Source organism: Gopherus evgoodei, chromosome 2 (genome assembly GCF_007399415.2).
Source record: "Gopherus evgoodei ecotype Sinaloan lineage chromosome 2, rGopEvg1_v1.p, whole genome shotgun sequence".
Taxonomy (NCBI): domain Eukaryota; kingdom Metazoa; phylum Chordata; order Testudines; family Testudinidae; genus Gopherus; species Gopherus evgoodei.
The window spans coordinates 146972840-146988053 of record NC_044323.1 but is presented as its reverse complement, the minus strand read 5'-3'; the positions used below and the strand labels follow the sequence as shown (position 1 = coordinate 146988053).

At 47.9% G+C, this 15214-nt stretch overlaps 1 protein-coding gene across 1 annotated transcript in view; it reads right to left on the bottom strand.

The window, feature by feature from the left end:
* CKAP2L (cytoskeleton associated protein 2 like) overlaps positions 1-14871 on the bottom strand; it is a 35226-nt gene extending 20355 nt beyond the window's left edge. The window contains exons 1-3 of the mRNA XM_030551761.1: positions 14793-14871; positions 8512-8578; positions 1449-1515 (exon numbers count right to left, since the gene is read on the bottom strand). Of these exons, the coding sequence (XP_030407621.1) occupies positions 1449-1515; positions 8512-8578; positions 14793-14823 (165 nt within the window). The 5' untranslated portion in view covers positions 14824-14871. The remainder of the gene's footprint in view (positions 1-1448; positions 1516-8511; positions 8579-14792) is intronic.
* Between the last annotated feature and the right edge of the window lie 343 nt (positions 14872-15214).

The following is a 15214-nucleotide window of genomic DNA, read 5'->3' as shown; positions in this document are numbered from 1 at the left end:
TGTCATAGCTGTCTACATGAAAGAGTAATGGACACAGCTGTCCTAAAGTTTTCAATATCAGAGGCCACATGCATGGACCTCTCTATAAGGTGCATCCTGAAATGAGACTCAACTTCTGAGTACACTTAGAGAAGTCTGTGATGTGCCCATCTTCTAAGCAAATGAGGCACTGAATGTGGCAACATTATTAACAGGCACAAGAGCCTTGCAAACAGGGTAGTTCTTAAAGCTTGGGGATTTATGCATTGTACGAGTATTATCCCAATACATACATGCACCATTCCAGTGGGTACTGCTGACCAAAAGTCTCCATCTCAAGTGCACTAGGCATGCACATACCAACAGTGGAATATACATGTTGACAATCATTCAAAGGAGAACAAAACACATTTAAAAATAGTAATTTAAGGTGGTTTAGTTTTGTTTGGATGTAGTACACACTTCCAGTTCTGAACTTCTGTGCAGTGTTGCTGCCCTGGTAGACAGCTGGTGTTTCACCCCAGAGATAACTCTGTTTTAGTAGTGGCTGAAACATCAAGCATATTGGCACGTTTCAAAGTCTGAATTTAATGCTTAGTGACTAGAGGTCTTCAGCATTTTTAATATATTTAGTAAGAAAAGATTTGTATTTGTTTCTTATGCCAAGCTAGCTAACACTCCATTGACACTAATCTCTTTAGGGCAAGGAACCCATTTTATTGTGTCAGGTTTCAGAGTGGTAGCTGTGTTAGTCTGTATCAGCAAAAACAACCGGGAGTCCTTGTGGCACCTTAGAGACTAACACATTTATTTGGGCATACACTTTCATGGACTAAAACCCACTTCATCAGATGCATGGAGTGAAAAAGACAATAAGTATATACAGTATATATATTACAGCACATGAAAAGATGGGAGTTGCCTTACCAAGTGGGGATCAATGCTAATCAGGCCAATTCAATCAAGATGGACGTCGCCCCTTCCCAACAGTTGACAAGAAGGTGTGAGTAACAACAGAAGGAAAATTACTTTTTGTAGTGATCCAGCCACTCCCAGTCTTTATTTAGGTCTAATTTGATGGTTTCCAGTTTGCAAATTAATTCCAGTTCTGCAGTTTCTCATTGAAATCTATTTTTGAAGGTTTTCTGTTGGAGAATTGCCACTTTTAAGTCTGTTATTGAGTGTCCAGGGAGACTGAAGTGCTCTCCTACTGATTTTTGAATGTTACAATTCTCGATGTTTGATTTGTGTCCATTTATTCTTTTGCATAGAGACTGTCCGGTATGGCCAATGCGCATAGCAGTGGGGCATTGCTGGCATATATCACATTGGTAGACATGCAGGTGAATGAGCCCCTGATGGTGTGGCTCTTATTATGGGTTTCTAAAGAGCCCCTAACCATGCCTAGGCTGATTCCAGCATAGAGTACAAAACTAGATCATCATAAGAGAAAGGTCTTTTCTACTTACAGGCCCTGATTTAGAAAGTCGTGGTAACTGTGGATTTGGCTGATTGGTCCGGTCCTTTAAATAGGGTCTATAGAAATCAAACAAAATATCAATGTACCAAACAGGATGTTGAATGAAGGATTAAACATTAGGCAACAATTCAAAAGTAGTTTTAGTGTTAGTAGTTTTTGAGAAGCTGTTTAATAGTAGAAACCAGTTAGTTAACTGTGTGACACTGGCAGACCAGATGCCGGCTTATGCCAGAGCCCCAGGTCAATTCACTTGTGTATTATCAGGCCTGCACAACACGCGGCCCGTGGGCAAGCGGCGAGGGGGGCGGGAGCTGCCAGGTTCACCCCGTCGGGGGTGAGAGGGACCTGACAGCCCCGTGCGCCATGCTCCGACCGCCCTGATCGTCAGAAGCGTGGCTGCTGGGTTTGCCCCCTGCCCGGGGAGGAGCCGGGGGGGAAAAAGAGAGAGCACACAGCCCCACTCTCCTGACCATCTGGGCAGTCGGTGCGTGGGGCTGTGAGCACAGGGTGAACTGGCTGGTCTCACAGCCCTGTGTGCGTGCGCACTGCGCTCTGACCACCCAAACGGTCAGAAGCGTGGCACACACGTCTCCGTCTCCTGCTCTCCTTGGCTGGCATACAGCGGGTATGTCACTTCCAGGGCTGCTGAGGCAGGAAGCGCAGGGCACGAGGCAGAGCCGGTAAGTGCGAGCGAGGGGAGGGGCACCCGGCCTAGGCTCGAGCCGCAGCTCACGGGGGCTGGGGTCAGGGGGGTGTCCGGCTCAGAGGGGCTGAGCTCGGAGCTGGTGGGGGATGGGGTCATGGGAGTGCTCGGCTCAGAGGGGCTGGGATTGGAGCTAGGGGTCAGGGCTGCAGAGGAATGGGGAAAGAAGGGTGTCCAGCTCAGAGGGGCTGGGCTCGGAGCTGGGGGTCAGGGCTGGGGGGGATGCCCGGCTCAGAGAGGCTTACCATGCTGCTTGCCCCCGCCTCCCCCCTCTCCCGGAGCCTCAGCGCACCGCGTCCAGGAGCGGCCCTGGACAGCGCTGCAGTGGCCTGGCTCCAGGGGGGCATGAGCTCCCGCCGCTCGGCTGCAGCTTGCAGCCCTGCCCCCTTACCACGTGGCTCTGAGCGGGTGGAGCTCAGGACTCGCTGGAGCAATGCTGCTGCAGCGTTGTCCAGGGCTGCTCCTGGAGGTAGCGCGCTGAGGTGCCGGGGGATGAGGGAAGCCAAAGGCAGAGGTAGGGTGGAGCCTCCGACATTCTAGCGGGGGCCCTATGGGGCCTGGGGCAAATTGCCCCACTTGCCCCCCCTCTGGGCAGCCCTGCATGTGTGTATGTGTTGCACCTGCCCTGCCCTGACTGCTGCCCCCTTCCCTGGTCCAGGGACCTTACCCCTCCCCAGCACCTATCACACTGCGCCCTGCCTTGCTCAGGCTCCCTGCGGCCCATGTTTGTGTGTTGAACAGTCACATCCAATCTCTTCACACTGCCCCCCTTTCCCCTCCCTGGCCTGATTCATAGCCCCAGAAAATCCCTTCAAACTGTCCCCCTTTTCCCCTCCCCTTATTTCATGGGATGACGGACTGAGAGGGTGGGTGGGCAGGTAGTGGTGGTGAGGCTTTATACTTGTGGTGGGGGGGTTTCAGCGCAGCCGGGGGGGTTTGGCCCTCAGCTATTTTCTTTGGAGTAACATGGCCCTCGCCGCTACGAGTTGTGCAGGCCTGGTATAGATCTAAGTGATTGTTAAATGTATGTGTGACACTCTGTACCCTAAAGCAACACCCTGACACCTCCATATTTACCATGGTGATATGACTATGATAGGTTTTGTACAAAACAGTCCTTGTAAGGTATCATTTTAAAAGTCTTAATCTGATGAACATTAATATCCTGTGGAACTGTATGTGCTATCATTGTACGTGGAGTTATGGAGTTTTGCTGTGTGTGTTACTGAAAACTGTTGCGAAGTTGGAAACACCCACATCCAGCCTTTCAGGTATAACAGTGGAGGAGCCCAAGTGTGCTAATGACCCATTAAAGGGAATACATACTCATGAGGACTATCCCAGGAACCATATACAATGGAGACTTCTCAGAGATAGCACCTATGGAGACTGCTTGCCTCACATCATAGCAAAGGATCTTTCCAGCAAGCTGAAAGAAGCTATAAATGGGGCAAGTGACATCATTGCTTGTCCTCACTCCCCTCACAACTCAACACCTGGAAACACATCTGTAGAACAAAGACTGAACTAGGGAGGCGGTCCAAGGCTGAAAAGAGGAATCCCAACCCCTGTGTATGAAGGAATTATACCATCAGGGTGAGATAATGCTTGATTTAAATATTTCTGTAGTTAATGAATCTGTTTTATATTTTACTTAAAACTGTGCGTTTTGGCACAAAGTGCTTGGGAAATCTGTTCAGGAACGAGAGCTGGTGCATGTCCTGTCCCCATTGAGGGAATGGGTGGACAGGGTTATAAACGTACACTGGTCAGGCTTCTGACCAGGGCAAGATGGTACAGTTCTGGGGTTCTAGACTGGGGAGCTGTGGGGAATTGGCTGGAGCCTCTTTATTGTTAGTTCATGAGTAGTTAGCAAAAGTATTCATGTATCACAGCTGGGTGTGTCCCTGCCTATGGATTTTTATTTTTTTTTTAAACTGAAGTGAAGATATTTACCATTGAAATAAACTGACATTGGAAACTAGGGCATAGGCAGTTGTGAGCCAAATCTAATGCTGCAGCAGCCAGCATGAATGCTGGACACAAACCCCAGGAAAGGCACAGCAAGTCCAGGGCAGTTCTCCCTACTTCTCATGAGGCTTGGAACAGCCAAGCACCCATGTGGGGTGCAGGAGGTGCGAACCACAGCAGCCATCTAACCGTGGAGGGTTATTCCATCTCCCCTTCTGCTGTTCGTTTCTCACCCACGGTACCGGCTCTGGCACATGTGGGTCATAAGTCCATTTAAGGAAGGCGCGCTTGTACAGATTCAGCATCACCATGTCCTGGGATTTCAGCTGCCTATCAAAATAACACTTCATGTGATCATGACTCCCTAGCAGCTCTGTGATGTGTCCTCTGTGGCCCTACTTGGTCCTCAGCTCCATCGGCTTAAACCATAGCACATATTCTCTGTTAAAGAACAGCCGTCTTGCTGAAGATTTTGAAAGGGTGACCACTGAGCACCAGCCGCTTGATGATGTGTTAAATGCAGAGCTTTGCAGTTTGTGACAGCATCACAGTGTGAGAGGGAGCCCAGGCTGGTAATCCAGAGGGCTCAGCGGTACCCCAGTTCCAGGTTGCACCCCGGGGAACCCATCACAGTATGAGAGTGTATTTGGTGTTTAAACTTCATGAGAACTAACGGGACGTTACTTGCATTGTTTTCACTTATCTGTATCCTGTTCTAATATAGTAGCAAACATTTACATCGTGTATATCCCTGTAACAAAATACATCAAAGGACAAGGACAACTTGTGAAATGCAAATGAAGAACTTTTACAAAAAAGTACTAATTTCAAAGCAAGTGGTCACTGTGTGAGATGACTGAGGTCAAAGACCTAAAATGCATTCCTCGCTCTCTGTCAAAGGAAAAGCCTATGTGGGTACTGACACTGTCAGCTTGTTTTCTGTTAGAAGGAGCTATAAGTATGGATTCAAGGAAAGATCCTTCATCTCTGGATTGTTTGAACTATTACAGGGAAGTGTACCAGATGCAAAGCAGAAATCCCCAGAGAGAATCTGATTACCCTGAAAAGACTTTTGGGAAACTGGCAGTTTATTACATCACATCCACCATTTGGAATTACAAACTGTGACTTATCTGTCGATATATTTTACCTGCTTTAATCTCTGAATAACTCTTACTTCCTTTTCTTAGCTAATAAAACTTAGTTTACTATAGAATTGACTACCAGCGTTGTCTTGGGTGTATGATATAGAGTACCAGTTGATTTAGGGTAAGTGACTAGTCTCTTGGGACTGGAAGCAACCAAAATGAGATGTGATTTTTGGTGTAAATAACCATTTTATCACAAAGTCCAATTTTGTCTGGGTGGCAAGATACACTGGAGAGTCTAAGGCCTGGTCTACACTTGCAAGTTTTTGCACTAAAAGTCAGCTTTTTGTGCTGAAACAACAGTGGCATCCACACTGACAAGTCACTTTTTGTGCCAAAACTCCTTAGTTGCAGCTCTGTAATAAAACCACCACTGACAATAGTCATAAAGCTTTTTGCACTGAGGCTTTAATGCAGTAGTGCCAGTATGAATGCCTTGATTGCTTTTATCACTGCAATTGGCCTCCAGAAGTGTCCCACAGTGCCTGCAGTGACCACTCTGCTTATTGTTTTGAACTCAGCAGCCCTTCAGGCATGCATGCTTCCCTTTTCAAAGCTCCTTTCTGATGTTCTGACAGCCTGGGCTGCTGTGCTGCTCTGAGACAAAGTAAATCATTAATGAGGAATGCTCCTGCTATCTCCCACAACAGCAACAGAGGCAGGCATGTGTGTGTGACAGTGAGAGAGACTGTGCTGTGCACAGTCGTGGAGGGAGGCGGGGGCCGAGGTTGGGGTCTCCCCCTCTGTGTTTCAGGACTGGTTACTTCCAGCAGTTGTTTGAATTTATGAGACAGCATGCCAACACTCTCCCCCAACACACAGTGTCTTCTCTCCCCCCCACACACTCTCCCCACCACACTTCAGTTGAAAAGCAGCTGGCAATGGGATTGAGAAACCTACATCATGTGAGGCTGTACCTGCCCCATGAGGCATTGCAAACCCTTCCCAAGGTACCCTACAGCCAGTTGCATAGTGGAATAGCTACCACAGCTGCTCCAGCAACGCAAGGAGCTAGTGTGGACACGTAATAGTGCTTTTAATTAAAGCACTTTAATAAAAGTGGTATAAATTTTGGTGCAAAAACTTGCCAATGTAGGCACACTGTAAGGCCGGGGTGGGGAACCTCCAGCCCACGGGGCGAATCCAGCCCCCTACTTAATTTTATCTGGCCCACAGCAAGTCTCTGTGCTGCTGGCTGGAAGCCCTGAGACTCGGTGCCCACCCCACCCCCCCTCCCCAGGGCTGGAACTGTGAGTGCTGGCTCGCCCCACTGCGGGGGGAAGCTAGGGTGCCAGGACTGTCAGGCAACTGTCCCTGCAGTCCCTTCTAGGCACAGGAGTGATCAGGGAAGCTCCAAGTCCATGTGCGCCTACCCCCACCATAGAGAGCTGCCTGGCCACATCATGGCCGCTTCCAGGAGTGGCACGGGGCTAGGGCAGAGAGAGGAGTCCGCTGCGCTGTCAACTGAGGTAAGCGGTGCCCAGCCGGAGCCACACCCCTCATCCCCTCTTGCATCTCAAGCCACTCCCAGAGAATGCACCCCCACTCTGAACCCCCTGCCCCAGCCCTGAGCCCCCTCCCAAGGCCTGCACCCCAATCCCCTACCCCAGCCCGTTCCCTGAACCCCTAATTTCTGGGCCCACCCTGGAGCCTAGGGGGAAGCCCTGAGGTCCCCCCACCCCAAAAAACGGGGCTGTGTGTGGCCCACGACTGATTTTTCTGTGGGTCAGTGGCTCCCAACAGAAAAAAGGTTCCCCACTCCTGCCCTAGGGGACTCTTTGTGATTCCATAATAAGACTCGTATAGTGATCCAGGAGTTCACAGTTGTTACTGGCTTGGTGAAATCTAATTATAGAACACAGCACCAGGCAGGGATTCAGGGTTGGGAGCCACTCCAGACAGCATAACAAACTGCAGTGCAATATTAATAAAGATTAGCAGCACAATAGGAATTTCTATAGAGATTAATTTTTGCTTAGTTAGGTGCTCAGATACTACTTGGATGGTGAGATACAAGGGCCTAGATAGAGAATATATATCTGATCATAACTGTGCACTGACTAAGTGACTGAGAGATTATGCATTTTCTCCCCTTCCTACTAAGCTGTATTTCTGATCTTTAGAAACCACCAAGCCATGTAGCCCTCTTGAGGCCCTGCACTACCACAGGCAACATATGGATTCAATTTGGCCATTATTTGAAGGGCAGGGAGCCAGTTTTCTAACCCTGGCTCCCAGCCCTTATTCCTCATCACCCCACAAACATATATGAAGTTCTTTTGTTTTTGTTTTTTTTTTAAAAAAAGAGGGCTCCCCTTTGCCATAGTACCAGTACTTGTCAACTGAATATTAGGTCAGAATTAAAGAGTCAAGACTATCACCTCACCCTATCTGAGCTATTTACCTCCTCTCCTTGGGAGCATGACTTCAAATTTATTAGCATCAAATCTCCCCATATCACCTGCAAATTCCCCTGCTCTATTCTGCTCCCCAATATTTTTACTACCTCTCTAATGTTGGCATCAGCCACAAAATGCAATCGTCGTGCAATTTACAAACTTCAATTAAAGACAGACAAAGCACTTACACAGAATATAGTTTAAAGTCAACTATAAATCTAGTCAATTAAAAAAAAGTGAATTAAGAACAATATCAGGTTCCACATCTGCTCCCATCCACACAAATCTATCTGCCAATTTGTAGCTTTATAACCTCATTTTTTAAAAATGAAATGTTTTTCTGTGAGAGACCCTCACAGAAACAAGGGAAACTGACCAAGGCCTCTGTCCTCCAAAAGGATTTCCTTGAGCATAAGAGTCTATCCTCAGAAATCCTGCTCCAAGATTGGGGCCTAACTGACAATGCATAAGATTTTTTTGTCAAATACACAGGGTAATTAATTTTTCAGTTACAGTAATCTTAGATCTAACTATAGTCAACATATTCTGACCAGTGTAATCTGAGTCAACTATATCCCTTTAATTGGACAAAAAGACAAAAAAAAAATACGTGAATAGGCTATAACTAAGAAGAGATGATTCTGTTTTGTGACAGCAACTCTGTGGGGACCACAACTTGAGAACCAGGGTACTAAAATATGTTCCTTTTGTCATTATAGGGGCAGCTATGCACAGGGAAGCAGAAATTCTCAGCTAATCATTAACTGAGAATTTTGAAGTTAAGTATTAGCAAGCAAGGCAGGATTCAATTAGAAATTTGTTTAAACTCACTTTGTATTTGGACACTTCAGCTTTCCTTTAGTTGCTAAATACTCCTGAAGCTTCTTCTGCCGCTCTTCTGCAATGAGATCACAGTAAAGTATAATATACAATTTTTAATAAAATCACAGGACTTAATATTTCTATCATATTAATGAGAGTGGCTGATTTGTTTTAATTCACAATTAAATTATTTTACCCTAAAACAAATCTCTTGGGCTCCCTTCTCTGCTGACTGCACTAGGTGACACTATTCCTAGAAATATGTCACTGAAATTGGTGTACCATAAAACTAGTTCATATTTGTGGTGTTAATATTAAAGCTAACATCTGAAAGTAAGACTTGAGATCTATAAGACATAAAGTGGGTTCTCATCTTTCATATGAAGGTTTGTTTTGTTTGAGGTGACTTTGGGAGTACAGGGCAGGATGGTGCTGGGCTGAATCTTTTAAAGGTTAACTAAAAAGGAGAATCGATGCTATGGCTACATTATGGACCTTACAGAGCCAAAGGTCTGTTGTGTAGCAGCTCTAATTAAACCACCCCCAGTGAGTGGCAGTAGCTATGTCAGCAGGAGACACTCTCCCTCCCACATAGCGGTGTCCATCCCAATGCTTTTGTCGGTGAAACTTACGTTAGCCAGGGGGGGTGTTTTTTTCATACTCTGACCAACAAAATTTTGCCAACAAAAGTGCAAGTGTAGACAAAGCCTAACATGACGTTTGCTGTCATCACATAGTTTACTCTGCTTCTGTGTTATACCCCTTGCCACATCTTGTGTTCGTCCTATTTATTTAGATTGCAAGCTTTTGGGGGCAGAAACCATCTATGACTGTTTGTACAGTGCCTAGCACAATGAGGCTGACCCCAGGCACTAGCATAATAAACATGTTAAATAAAATGAGTTAATAAAGATGCTTCCTGCTCCCCAAGTGAGTGACGTTTCCCTCTGGTGTTATCCAGACCGGTGATCTGCTAGGTCACTCCAATCCTTGATTCCGGGAGCCAGTCTTACCCTGCACCACTGTGAGAACCCCCACTCCTAGGCTGTTCACGCACAGCCTCTGGCATGTAAGCTGCTGCCTAAATTGTGCAACCGAATGACACTAGCCAATATCCCTGGTCCCAGACACAACCCTAGGAACTTCTGTCTTACACTGCCCAGTTATGTTTGCTGGACACTGCAAGCTTATATGAGTTCGTCAATTTAACAAAGGAATTTAAATGTACCAGGCTTGTTATCCCAAAGGGAGTCTCTGACACACTGCAAACCAAATGTACTGCTTCAGGTAGAACAAACAAACGTGTAAGACTGAATTACAATCATTTAAAATCTAAGCATAGCAAGTCAGATTTGGTCAAATGAAATAAAAGAAAAAAGCATTCTAAGCTGATCTTAACACTTCCAGTACCCTTACAAACTTAAGATGCTTCTCACCACAGCCTGGCTAGTTTGCCCTTCAGCCAGGCTCTCCCCTTTGATCAGTGCTTCAATGGTTTTGTGTGCTGTCAGCAGATGCAGGTGGAAGAGAGAGAACATGGCAAATGTCTCTCCCTTTTATCATGTCCTTTCTTCCCTTTGCTTCCATCCCTTCAGAGTCAGGCGAGTATTACTCCATCACCGTCCCAAACTGACCAAAGGAAGGGGGATGGTGACTCACTGAAGAGTCCAACAAATCCTTTTGTTGCTGCCTACACCAGTGTCCTTTGTTCCTGTGTGGCTGGGCTGGGTTTGTCCCATACACGCCCTGATGAGGTATGAACTGTCTCTTTGCTTTTGGAGAGTTTTTGCCTGGGCTTATTTTAAGCCACAAAGACACATTTTCAGCCTCAATGATATACATGAGATTATAACCTATAACATTACTATAACAATGCTCAGTGCATCATGAGCCTTCCGAAGACACCCGACATGCAAACTTTGCATTAAATACCGCACAATTATTTTACAAGGATGAACATGGGGGTGCTTGGTGTTACCCCAAGGTAACCTAAAAAAACCAGAGTTTTGCCTAAAATTTCTTCTTCCTCAGTTATTTAATTTTCATCTTCTTAAATCATAAGTCACTAGCTCTCTAGTCATCCAGAGTCTTCTACTAAAAATGGGCTAGACAAGACCTGATATGTCTAACATTAAAAAGACAACAAGAAAAAATATATAACTCCTAACCTTTATTTATACAAACTACCCAAAAAGAGCACAATTTTCTCTTCTTTGTAGGCTAACGCTTAATTTCAAACTCTTTAGACAAACCTCAGTGAGGACTATTGAGTACTTCACTAGCCCTGATATAATTTCAACCTTTTCCCTAGTATTTACACAGATTAACACCTTGATCTCAATGTAGCTCACCCCAAGGTTTCAACTCGACCATCTAGCACATTAAAAGAATACACTGCCTTGTACACACTGGATTTCTAGAACTGTTTAAATCCTAGTCAAGACAAACTCTATGGCTTTGTCTAGATTAGGATTTGGAAGGTGTTAGCTTCCATGTTATATGCTAGCCTCAACCATTGACAAACTGGTCCCCAAACAGCCCCAAACTTCTCATCAGCCACACAGATCTCCTTGGTTTTCCTGACACCTTGCACCAAATGGAGAGAGATGGTTAGAAACTTGAGCATTGACAGAGGAAAACAAAGGCTGAGAAAGCTTGGAATAAAGACTTTCTTCCAGCCTATACAAGCTATATTTCAGGCAAAGAGAAACTTCCTATCAGCCTCCACTCAAGCTGCCAAATCTCACCCCAAGGAGCTATCCAGGGTGGCAACCACTTCATAACAGAACGCAGCACCAAGCTCTGCAAAGAATTACCAATGTACCTCACTGAAAAGATCAAACATATTTGGGAAGGCTTCTCTGGATCCACCCTGCCTATACTTGCTAACAAACAGCTCACCTGTATTCCCAAGTTCAGTACATTCACTCATTAAGTAATACAAGACTCCATCAGGATGTCCAGATCCAAGACCTGTGAATTTGTCCCACACCCTTCCTGACTAGCAAAAAGGAGCCATGAGCGGTGTCATTCATGACCAAAATAGCCAATGCTTTTAGGAAAAGAAGTTCTCTTCCTCCTCCTCCTCTCACACTTACTAGCCTGACCAACAGAAGCAACCCAGATAACCCCTTCCAAATCCTAGGCCTAGTCTATACCTAAAACTAAGTTGACCTAGCTAAATTGTTCAGGGTTGTGAAAAATTTCACACTCTGTGCAACCTCGTTAGGTCAACTTAACCTACTATTGCCTCTCAGATGGGTGGATTTACTACAGGGACAGAAAACCCTGTTCCGTCACTGTAGTAAGTGTCCATGCTACAGCTGTGCTGCTGTAGTGTAGACATACCCCTACTCTAGATCAGGCCTATGGAATTCTAGAACAAAGGTTTGCAGCCTGGGAGCTATGAACATGTGTCATGGAGTCATAACCACCTCGCTCTTCCCAAGTTGCTAATGGGAACAAGAGTTGAGAACCACTGCTCTAGTAATGCATAAGTTCTGTCTTCACTAGACTTTCTGTCTCTTGACTCAAAGTAGTTAACACATTTGTAAAAGCTAGTGTGGACGCTCCCCAAATGAAATGTAGACATGTGGCTCTCCAGTATGCTCTGAAACTCTGCACATGGAAAATAAGGACGTCTTGTCTACACTTGAAATGCAACAGCAGCACAGCCACAGCACTGCAACTGCACCATTGTAGTGCTTCAGTCTAGAGACTACCTACGTCGATGGGGGAGGTTCCCCCATTGGTGTGGGTAATCCAACTCTACAAGAGGTGGCCTGCACTAGCTGTACAGAAACTTGGGTCAGCTTAACTACATCATTCATGGTGCGGATTTTTAACACCCCTCAGCAATGTAGCTGGGACAATTTAATTTTCTAGTGTAGACTACCCCAAAGATGTCTGCCGTTGAAGTATATAGCTATTTCTATTTGTATTACCATAGTGCCTAGGAACCCCCAGTATCCTGTTGTGTCAAGTGCTGTACAAATAGAACTAAAAAGATAATCCCTGACCCAAAGAATTTACAACCTACTATAAGACTAGAGACAACAGGTGAGACAGACAGACAGATGGGGCAAAACACAAGGAAATAGAGACATCCTTAATTTGAGCCCCATAAAATAAAGAGGCAAGACCATTCTGGAAACAATGCCCTAGTGCAGCAGTTTGGGTGCCTGACTGTGAATATAGGGGAAGGTATTACAGTCCAGCACAGCACACACAAATGCTTCTACAGCAAAAAACAAAAACAAAAAAAACAACAGTTCAGTGCTCAGGCCTTTGGCATAAAGGGAATTCAAGGCAGAAACAGAATGAAGCATTAGACTAGAGCAGTGGTTCTGAACCAGGGGTATGTGTACCCAATGGGGATACATGAGGTCTTCTAGGGAGCACATCAACTCATCTAGCTATTAGCTTAGTTTTACAACAGGCTACATAAAAAACACTAGCAAAGTCAGTACAAACTAGGCATGTAAGTAATGTGTAAAAACAGTAACAGTGTAACCGATTAAAATTCAGTTACATGGTTAAGTTTACCCAGGGAACTAGGCGTCCCAGCTGCTGGCCCCACACCCGGGGTCCCATAGCCTGGAGACTCTCCGGAGGCACCAGGATGCCAGGCAGCAGCAGTGCTGGCAGCCTAGAGGGACCCTGGGCATGTGGGGCCAGCAGCCTCAAGCAACCAGAGTTTAACCATTAACAGAAACCTGTGGGAGAGGGATAGCTCAGTAGTTTGAGCATCGGCCTGCTAAACCCAGGGTTGCGAGTTCAATCCTTGAGGGGGCCACCTAGGGATCTGGGGCAAAAATCAGTACTTGGTCCTGCTAGCAGAAGCAGGGGGCTGGACTCGATGACCTTTCAAGGTCCCTTCCACTTCTAGGAGATAGGATATTTCCAATAAGCATCAAGCTTATTGGAAATATCCTATCAGTTAACCTCCTACATCCCTAGTACAAACTAAAATTTCATATAGACAATGACTTATTCACATTGCTCTATATCCTATACACTAAAATGTAAGTAAAATATTTATATTCCAATTGATTTATTTTATAATTATATGGTAGAAATGAGAAAGTCAGCAATTTTCAGTAATAGTGGGGCTGAGGCAGCTTTATATTCTTTGTGTGATTTTGCAAACAAGTAGTTTTTAAGTGAGGTAAAATTTGGGGGTACACAGACAAATCAAACTTTAGAAAGGGGTACAGTAGTGTGCCGCAGCATCTCCTATACCAGGGATCTCAAACACGCGACCCGCAGGGTCATTTTCTGCGGCCCGCAAGCTCCTCGCAGCCTCCCCCCCAGTGTTTACCTAGAGCAGCTCTGGACCGACGTGCACCAGGGGGCAGGGCAGGCTCCCTGCCTGCCTGCCCGCCCTGCGCCGGGAAGCAGCCGGAACCTGGGGGACAAGGGGTGGCGGTTGCTTCAGGCACCGGCCCCAGCAGCTCCCATTGGCCGCAGTTCACATTCCTGGCCAATGGGAGCTGCTAGGGGCGGTGCCTGAAGCAACAGCCACACACACCCCTGCACCCCTTGTCCCCCAGGTTTGGCCACTTGTCAGCACGGTGCAGGGGAAAGGCAGGCAGCCTGCTCTGCCACCGATGCACGTCGGTCCGGAGCCCGCCCCCCGAACACCTCCTGCACCCCAACCCCATGCCCTGAAACCCCTGCCGCACCCACACCCTGCACCCCCTGCCGCACCCCGACTCCCTGCCCCAAGTCCCCTGCCACACCCTGCACCTGCCTGCCACACCCTGACCCCCTGCCACACCCATCCCCCACTGCAACCCAAGCCCCTGCCCTGAGTCCCCTGCTGCACCCCAACTCCCTGAGCCCCTGCCACACACCACACACCCGCTGGGGGCAGGGAGGGGGCGGAGCTGGGGCGGGCATTTTGGGGAAGGGGTTGCAATGGGGGCAGGGGAAGGGGGGGCAGAGGCGGGGCCTCATGGAACGGGCGGACTGGGGGCAGGGCCGTGGGGGGGGGCAGTAAACGCGGCCCTCGGGCCAAGGTACTAGTCCTCATGTGGCCCTGGAGCTCGGTTGAGTCCGAGACCCGCTGTCCTATACGCACCAAGGGAAGCGCTGCTTCCCCGCTCCCCGCACAGAGCCTGGCCCCGCTCCCAGAGGAGGGGGCGGGGGCACAACACCCCGGCCACGAGAGGCGGGGGCCACCCGCGCAGGACCCCGAGGAGGGAGGGGCTCGTGCCCCCCGCACCCCAACCCGAAGCCCCCCCCTTCTCCCCACACCCCCCGCCGGGCGGGGTCCCACCCGCACTCACCCTGGGCGGCCGCGGCCCTCGCGCGCCCCATGACACCCTCACGTTCTCCGCCGGCGCCCAGCACAGCGGCCCGCTCTGCGCCGCCCTTCCCGCAGCCAGCCGTTCCTGCGCGCGCATTGGCCGTCGCCGCATTCGAAGCAGCCAATAGAAGAGAAGACGAGGCGGCGCAGGCGATTAGCTAGCGAGGCCGGGCGGGCGGGACCGCGGGATGTCAATCATGGGGGCCGCGCTCCGTTCCCGCATCTTTTGAGAGGGAGAGGGGGAGAAGGGCCACTCCCTGGCTGGGGCGGGGCTGGGTGTGGGGCCTCCAAGCTCGGGGCAGGGTGCTCGGCGCTGTACACTACACCCAAGTTTCTAATAAAAAGAACAAGAGTCCTTGTTGCACCTTACAGACTAACACATTTATTTGAGCATGCTCAGGG